Source organism: Alosa pseudoharengus, unplaced genomic scaffold, assembly GCF_046254945.1.
Source record: "Alosa pseudoharengus isolate Yale_2024_CS ecotype anadromous, Long Island Sound unplaced genomic scaffold, YU_APseudo_1.1 YU_APseudo_1.1_scf_5, whole genome shotgun sequence".
NCBI classification, from domain to species: Eukaryota; Metazoa; Chordata; class Actinopteri; order Clupeiformes; family Clupeidae; genus Alosa; species Alosa pseudoharengus.
The window spans coordinates 27,654,935-27,662,937 of NW_027468837.1; the positions used below are offsets into that span (position 1 = coordinate 27,654,935).

Below are 8,003 nucleotides of genomic sequence, written 5' to 3' on the forward strand. Positions count from 1 at the left end.
AACGGAAACTACGGCAACCGAGCGAGCAGCGATTTCTTCTTAAAGGTGTCGCTAAATATTTAGATTTGTTACTGTGTCTAGTATGCCCGTGATTGATGTTGACCAGTTCTATGTTTCTGAGAACGTATGACTAAAACAGGACATACAATAGGAATTTACTTGTCGCCTGGTATTAACGTACATCAAAGTTAACGTTAACCCATAGACCGTATGCGTTAACCTCACAAAAATGTCCGCCACAAGGTATAGACGATTTCTCAAACTCTGCGAAGAATGGCCAAGGGACGAATCAAAAAAAGGTCGTGATTTAGGCACGTTCCTTCGACAGAGAGTAGCGCATGCATTTCGTGAAGGAGAAAATACCCAGGTTTGTGGCTCCACGATTTTCCCGAATTGATTCTAGTCACTTCATGATGGCCAACTAGCTTACAACTATGCATGACCTCGTCATGAGCAGTTTCATCGTACATAACATAATAACGTTACCACACTCTGATGTAGGCCTACTTATGTTTAACATTAATCCTAATTTCTGATATGAGTAAATTAGATTGACACCGGCAGAGCAAATCTATTTAGTCGTCTAACTACTAAACTAGTTGTATTGTGTCCTTGACTTGCGTTGTATAACACCTCTGCTGTAGCCTAAACCGTTTTAATTGCATTCGTTTTGGAAATATGCAACTAGGCTACTCATGGTGTTGATGTGTAAATAAGTGAAATGTGTCTTAGCACTGTGTTCTCGTGTGTATGTCTGTGTTGGCAGTTGTCAGACCCAGAAAAATGTGACCAGATGTACGAAAGCTTGGCCCGAATCAACAGTAACATGTACAGGGAAAAGGTAAGGGTTGCCTACAAATCTGTCTTTGTCCTAAATCTGTCCTACAAATCTGGACTTTTTTTAGGATCTCGCCCTTAGGTCAGGTAATGATGATGGTGAGGTCAATCATGTTTGTTTATTGTGATGTTCCCTGACAATAACTACACTACTTAAGCTGTCAAAATTGCAGTATTCTGAGTATCCAAACTGCAGTTTTGGAGGAATTATTTGCAGTTCATATTCAGGAAATGCAATATTTAGACACGAGAAAAAAGGGGCATGAAGGCTACTGCACATTACACGAAAATATTACTTAACGGCATTGTACTTCAGAAAAACAGCAGTATAACTGTGCCATATACAGTTATTTTTTTTTGTAAAGGTTTATTCGTCTTTTTTAGTATTAATGCTGTAAACAGAATGTTCAAGCTTGAATACTGGTAGCAAGTAGTTTAGTAAACTATTTATTGTGCATCCTAATCTGTGTGTTTACTGAAAGTGCACCAAAAATATATCCTCCAGTGTGCGACATACTCGTCTTTGAGATTTCAATTTAGCTCAACTGCACATCATCAGCACCTGGAGAAAGAAGGGCTGCGCACAGGGATTTTAACCTTGTCATTCTCCTGTTTTGTTTCTTGCTACAGTACTGGCATACGGCATCGATTATCTTGTTAACTAGTGCTTACATAATTGAGTAAATTTGATGCATGGCAACTGAGTGTTGAGTTCAATGATTTCATTGTGGTTAGATGTACAGCTGTGGAAACAAAATAAGAGACCACTGCACATTTTTCTGATGTCATGTTGTCTGATGTCAATGTTGTCTGATGTCAATGTCTGATGTCTTAATTTTGAATATGACAGTCAACTCATTCCAATGTCACTCAGCAACAGTGGTCTCTTATTTTTTTCCAGATCTTTAACTAGTATGACTGATGTTGCTATAGTAAACATAACTCGAATAAGTCTGAATCAATGGTAACACCGTAATGTAAACAAAACTATGTTTATTTCCAATGTCACATACAGAACCATTTAAACCATTGTGACTGTAGTTTTTTTTTGTCATTAAAATGACAGGTTGCAGTAAATGCATGAAGCAGAGTTTGGCTGGTAATAGAAATATCAGTCACTAATGTTAAATGACATTTTGTGGATTTGGAAAATTTGAATTGTTTTTCAAATGTATTGACACAGTTTCCTCGAGCAAAGGACACAAGTTTCACAGGTGTTACAGTTGAGGAGTGTCGGATGTTGTTATCAACAGGTAAGGGAACAATTTCAGAACTTAATGTTCATCTACAGTTTCAACTATGTGATGGCCTGTAGCTTTGTCATATTCTCTAGATACAGTAAGTGGTACTTCAGTCCTTAAAGGTCATGGCCAGACCAAAAGGAGAAAAATGGTTAGTGTTGATCCAGTTTTCTCTTACTTTATGTAAATCAATTGGTGTACAATGCTAAACTATTTGGAATAATTTGGTTACTACACAATATTGTCGATTTAACAAACTTGGTTTGTGGTTAGAATCAGTACTTGGCTTGATGTGTGTGCCTTACAGAAATGTGTTTTATACATGCTCATTTAAAGCTGTAGATTATTGCAAATCATAACAATGTACTGACAGTTCATTCAGGAATTCTTCTGACAGAAAAAAAGAATGGTAAGAACAAATGCACTACCATCAGGTTTGCTAATGATACAACAGTGGTTGGAGTGATCTCCGGAGCAGATTAGACAGCGCACAGGGATGAAGTCTAAACCAGTGTTTCTCAACCAATGGGCCGGGGCCTATTAGTGGACCGTGCAGCGCCATCTAGTGGGCTGAGAAATGTTTTCAAGTTGTTTGGAAATTAGATGTTTTAGAGCAGTGGTTCCCAAACTTTTAACAGGCATGTACCCCCTGAGACATTATGATCTTCCGAAGTACCCCCAACACTATTACTATTAACATTATTAATAATATTTTATCTCATCAATAATATTAAATCTCATCAATAGTAGGCCTACAAATGTGCTGAATATATGATTTTAAATAGATCTGCACCTAATCTCACACAAAATCGTCTTGTTGTCTCGAGGGAAGAGTCTGTGTCTCCCTATCTCCATCAATGTCCATGTTAATGGTTTGGCTAGCATCAGACCTCTCGTCAAGAGTTAGGATTTGCTATGATAGTGTCGACCTGAAAAGCTTGTCCCGACAGCAGGTAGGTGACTCCTTTGAAGTTGTCGTTCTGGGTATGGCCTGAACCCGTTTCAGCCATTTATCCATCGATTGAAATGATTTTTTTTGTCAAATAGACACAACTGGGATGATTTCTGACAGGATTGTTTTCCCATTGTGCACGACAAATAATATATATCTGTCGGCAAAGTTTATGACGCAGAGCTGTAATCAGCGCTGCAGCAGGCTGCAAAGATCATCATAAAAGCTCTACTTTTACCCTCTCTGTCTCCACTCTCGAATATTTTGTTAATGCGGGATAGAGAAAAAGTTTGAAAAGGCATATGACTTAGATCTTTTTTCGCGTACCCCCTGAAATCAGTCCACGTACCCCTGGGGGTACGCGTACCCCAGTTTGACAACCGTGGTTTTAGAGTAACCATGTTAAACTTAAATAAATAGCAGCTATCAAAGTAGCTATATTATTGGTTCCAACTTCTATTTGATGCGCTCAGTTTGACAAGCATGTTCTATGCTGGGGTGTACTTAGAATAGATAGTGAAAAGTCCCTGAAGTGGAAAAAAATGTCTATAAAAATGTTTTCTGTTCTGCAAAAATACAATCCGGATTACATAAAATATGGCTTTGTCAATGGAGGTGCCCAAAGCCCAGTGTGTTGAGTGTGGCTTAACAATGTCAAATGAGGAGCTGAAGCCTTCAAAAGGAAAGTGGCATCTGGAGACAAGACACCCAACTCTAGCTGGTAAGCCGGTTGACTGTTTCAAAAAGAAACAGACTTCAGCTACAGGAAAAACTAGCCCAAATTGGGGATCTTTTTTTAATGGAACTCGGCTTGTTACAAATAGAATAGGTGGGCCTTAAAGCAGAAAAGGTTGAGAACCCCTGGTCTAGACTGACAGCATAGTGTTCCGAGAATAATCTCATAATAGACTTCCAAAGGAAAGCGCAGACCTAGAGTCATTATACATTGACTTGACTGTATGGAAAGGCCTGTTTTTTGGTTCCGGAAGACATTGCCCAAGTTCTGGACCACCAACACCACAACAGTAGTGAAGAGGGCACAGCAGCGACTCTTTTTAGGAAAAACAAGCTGCTGCAGAAGCTGCTGGTGTCCTTACTACTGCCACTCTATCGAGTGTATGCCAGCTGCTCAGCGGCAGACAGAAGAGCCCATCAGTGGGCTGTCAGTACTGGCTAAAACATCACTGGCAACTTACTACCCTTTTTTTGGGGGATTTGTTCTGATCTTCCTTAGCAGTCGACATACTGAAAGACCCAACCCACCCTGGACATCATCTGTTTGATTTGCGGCCCTCTGATAGACTTCTCAGGTTCATCATATCACAGACAGACAGACTTTAGAACCGCTTTTACTCCAGTCATGCAACAACTGAACACTGCCAAACACTGACTGTTTGGAACATGTATAACATATATTATCGTTGTTTGTGTGTGAAGCATTGCCAGGATTCAGTTTCATGGCACTTTGCAATGGCTACTAATGCACCTATCCATCCGATGTTGTAAATATCTTATCTGTCAGCGACTGTACAGGTGAAATAAATTTGTGAAGTTATTTTTCCCCCTTTGCTGATGTTCATTGTAATAAAAAGTGACACATGATTCCAAGAACTGATGTGCCTTACCGGTGTGTTCCAGGGAACATGCAGCAGATGGACGAGGAGAAGAAGGGTTTGTGGAAGACCCTGATGGAACGATTCTCATCGAAGCCTGAGGAGACCCCTGAAAAGCCCACTGAAAAGTAGTTTGCCAATGTTCTTTCTGTATATTTTACCTGTTTCTTGGTCCAAGTATAAATAAAATATATTGTAATTAAATAGGAATATGTAAGTGTTTTTACTTGAAAACAAAGAGGTAAAAGAGGGTTAAAATTAGAGGCTACAGTTTTATTCAGTTTTAAGGTCTGAGATGACTTAAGCACATTATTTCACTTTCACTATCTTGATTTTTGGGGAATGTGTTAAAGAGAGATAAACAGGGTAACTAAGCGGGAAGTACACACCCAGCACCTGGCAACAAGTGAGATTAAGTCCATCCCTTGCTCTTCATATTTTCACCACCTTCTGCTGGTTAAATGAACCCTATCTGATAAACCTCAGATGAGATTAAGTTGCCTGATTAGATTGCTACTGGTGAGGAGGTAAGGTTGCCTGTCTTTCTACTTTGGTTTAGTTAGATACATGAATTTGGCATGGCAGCCTACCTTACTCCAGGGGTCAGCACATAGATGACGAGTGCAAGTAAAGTTCTACTCTTTACAAAACTGTCCTCATTGGGTGCCTCATCCACACTGTTTATAATTCCTAATCACTGGGGGGCAGCCGTGGCCTACTGGTTAGGGCTTCAGGCTTGAAACCAAAGGGTTGCAGGCTCGATTGCTGACCAGTAGGAAAAATGTGGGCGGGGGAAGTGGTTGAGCACTGCTCTCCCATGCCCACATCTACGGCTGAAGTGCCCTTGAGCAAGGCACCTAACCCCTCACTGCTCCCCGAGCACTACTGTAGCAAGGTAGCTCATTGCTCCGGGTTAGTGTGTACTCATTGTGTGTTTCACCTCACTGTGTGTTCACTAATTCACAGATGGGATAAATGCAGAGACCAAATTCCTTGTATACGCAAGTATACTTGGCCTATAAACCTGATTCACTCACTGTCCTGCCTCTAGCTTAAGAAATATTTGTCCTGACCAAAGTATAGCACCAGTGAATAAGGCAATAAATATTGGCCTGTTGTGACCCTGTAACCGCAGCTCAGTCCTACACAGAAACATGGCAAGTTGAGCTAAACACTTTTTATGACATTTTCCCATCATTTGAGTAAAAAAAACTGATGAATGATGTGTCATTATTTAAACCCTGAGAATCCATGAAATATCTACTCGAATTCAAGAATGCATACCCTTCTCATCTCTGTGTGTGCAATAACCAGGTCTGACACTGACACTATCTTAAATAGTAAATCATTGGAAGTGGGTTACACCATATGGCTAAAATAGGCTAACTGTAAGGAACCCAGGAAAAGAGGTAAGACCTCTACAAAGAAAAGCACAGACACCAATAATTAACTAAATTAGTTGTAATTGATATCCCTTTTATATTCCCAACCATTTAACTCACTTGGCATTCTAATAATTATGGCTTTGTTACAGAACAGAACCATAATCAAGACCACAAGAGTGAAAAAAAAAAGCTTTATGTAGCTTTCCACACATATAACAAGGTTGGTTACCAGTTGTTTTGCCTTGAATGGCAAGAAGAAATATAGAATGCCATGGAGCACTAACAGCTATCTTGCATTCTGTTATATGTATGCAAGATTTTGCTTTACACAATTATTTTTTTTCCTTTTTCTCAGGATTGTCTCTCCAGATGCAGTAGTTCAGGGTGGTGGCTAGACAGAGCCAGGCCAGGTATGGGGTCATGAGTAGAGTGGCAGTGCGGCTGATGGGGTACCAGGACACCATGGTGGCACCCACCGTCCCAGTGAGCAGCACAATCTCAATCAGCGCCTGTGAGGAAGCAGAAGATATTACAGTGCTAAAGAGAATACGCACATTTTCTCAAGTGACAAACAAATGCATATTATTTCATATCATTATGAAATACAAAACAAAAGGTATACACTAAAATGAACTCAAATTGTGTAATAAAACACCTTAAGGGTCTATATCATGCCTCTATCACTGACCAATTTAATTTTATGTGCGCCAAAGAAGATGGGTGTCCATGCCCAGTTCAGAGCCAACTGCAGACCATAGAGTCCTAGAGGTACTACAGCGTCATTTGTGAAACCACCCAGCTCATTCCAGACAAGGTAGGAGGCATACCTAATGCAGTACAAATAAATGTCAGCTTACATACCTTAAAGCCAAACAATACACTAAAATCACTGGATAGTGTTTCTTACAGTACATTACAGTGATGATGTATAAAAGCATGCACACCCCATGCCTGTGTAGAGTGTTGTCCAAACTATTGGGAAAGCTGCATTAGGAGGTCGCCAGGAAGGTTTGTTTATAGTTGGATACCATGTCTTCACTTCTTTACGAGTGACAAAACCGCCACACAGCCCTCCTAAATGAGGCAGGGCAGTGAGACCCAACATAGGCATCCACATCCTGTATCAACAGAGTGGTCATTGAACGATTAGACCTTGGTTCGCTTTCAAATGTAGCCTATGTAAAAATAGTTTAATAGTTTATCTATCAAATGTAATAAACAATAATAGATGTAGCCTATTGTTCAGTTACTAGTCTGAAACATCAATCTAAACCTACGGTCACTGATTATTGTTACAATACAGCAGCAAGAAACCAAGTTAGGCTGAGAAAGTTCTTGACAGCTGAGCTGAATGACAGCTTGTGCATGCATTTTCCCCTTTGACACAAATTATGCTACGTGACTACGTAGCTCGAACATTACATGGATTGCAGGATATCTAATACAACACAATATTTTACTTCTAACTTGTGTTAAATCTTCACAGGTAGAGAATTGTCCAGATGTTTAGCCAACTATCTTACCTCGACTCCAGACTTCATAACATTAACGTTACATAACATTAGCATTACAGTCATGAGACGTTAGTAGCAAATGTATGCGCTTAAAATATAGGCTATTTTGTCATAAGAAATGTTGTTAATCTGTAACGCGAGTGAATTTGATTGTATCTTACCTTAACTGACTCTTGGATGTTCCAAAAAACAAGAAACTAGCTTATCGTACGAGTAGGCTATCCTCTCCTTAGCTGGTGTGTCACTGTGTCGTTGCTACACTCGTGAATAAGATAAGAATGGGTGCGCCTAATTTTTAAATGCGCCGAGTTTTGTAACTATTGATAATGTGTGACCTCTCTATGCCTTTCGAACGCGGACATGACTTTTGTAATATTCACCAAGCAGACTCAGCCAAAAATTGTGTGGATTCCTGCAGCAGCCACTTCCTTGTTTGGGATGTTCACGTGAATGGTCTGGGC

The 8,003-nt window shown here is 40.0% G+C and overlaps 2 protein-coding genes across 3 annotated transcripts; one reads left to right on the forward strand and one right to left on the reverse strand.

Annotated features, from left to right (window-relative positions):
* Nucleotides 1-33: 33 nt before the first annotated feature.
* On the forward strand, nucleotides 34-4,847 carry uqcc2 (ubiquinol-cytochrome c reductase complex assembly factor 2). Its single transcript, XM_076268961.1, has 4 exons — nucleotides 34-367; nucleotides 767-841; nucleotides 2,021-2,090; nucleotides 4,669-4,847. The coding sequence occupies exons 1-4, from the start codon at nucleotides 230-232 to the stop codon at nucleotides 4,773-4,775; spliced, it is 390 nt and encodes a 129-aa protein (XP_076125076.1). The 5' UTR covers nucleotides 34-229; the 3' UTR covers nucleotides 4,776-4,847.
* Nucleotides 4,848-6,089: 1,242 nt separating this feature from the next.
* tspo (translocator protein) lies at nucleotides 6,090-8,003 on the reverse strand. Of its 2 annotated transcripts, none has more exons than XM_076268959.1 (4): nucleotides 7,704-8,003; nucleotides 6,973-7,146; nucleotides 6,717-6,855; nucleotides 6,090-6,537 (listed from the first exon to the last, which is right to left on the reverse strand). In XM_076268959.1, exons 2-4 carry the CDS (start codon nucleotides 7,143-7,145, stop codon nucleotides 6,361-6,363), a joined length of 489 nt encoding a protein of 162 aa, XP_076125074.1. In that variant the 5' UTR covers nucleotide 7,146; nucleotides 7,704-8,003; the 3' UTR covers nucleotides 6,090-6,360. The 2 variants fall into 2 exon arrangements, with proteins under 2 accessions (XP_076125074.1, XP_076125075.1); XM_076268960.1 differs by having other exon boundaries at nucleotides 7,923-8,001.

What these genes read in the sequence shown, in the direction of transcription:
- uqcc2 (XM_076268961.1), top strand. Translation starts at nt 230, where the DNA reads ATGTCCGCCACAAGGTATAGACGATTTCTCAAACTCTGCGAAGAATGG. An exon ending in GTAACATGTACAGGGAAAAG is followed by an intron (nt 842 to 2,020) that starts GTAAGGGTTGCC and finishes GTATTGACACAG; the next exon opens with TTTCCTCGAGCAAAGGACAC. An exon ending in TCGGATGTTGTTATCAACAG is followed by an intron (nt 2,091 to 4,668) that starts GTAAGGGAACAA and finishes GGTGTGTTCCAG; the next exon opens with GGAACATGCAGCAGATGGAC.
- tspo (XM_076268959.1), bottom strand. Translation starts at nt 7,145, where the DNA reads ATGTGGATGCCTATGTTGGGTCTCACTGCCCTGCCTCATTTAGGAGGG. An exon ending in ACACTCTACACAGGCATGGG is followed by an intron (nt 6,856 to 6,972) that starts GTGTGCATGCTT and finishes GTACTGCATTAG; the next exon opens with GTATGCCTCCTACCTTGTCT. An exon ending in GCGCACATAAAATTAAATTG is followed by an intron (nt 6,538 to 6,716) that starts GTCAGTGATAGA and finishes GCTTCCTCACAG; the next exon opens with GCGCTGATTGAGATTGTGCT.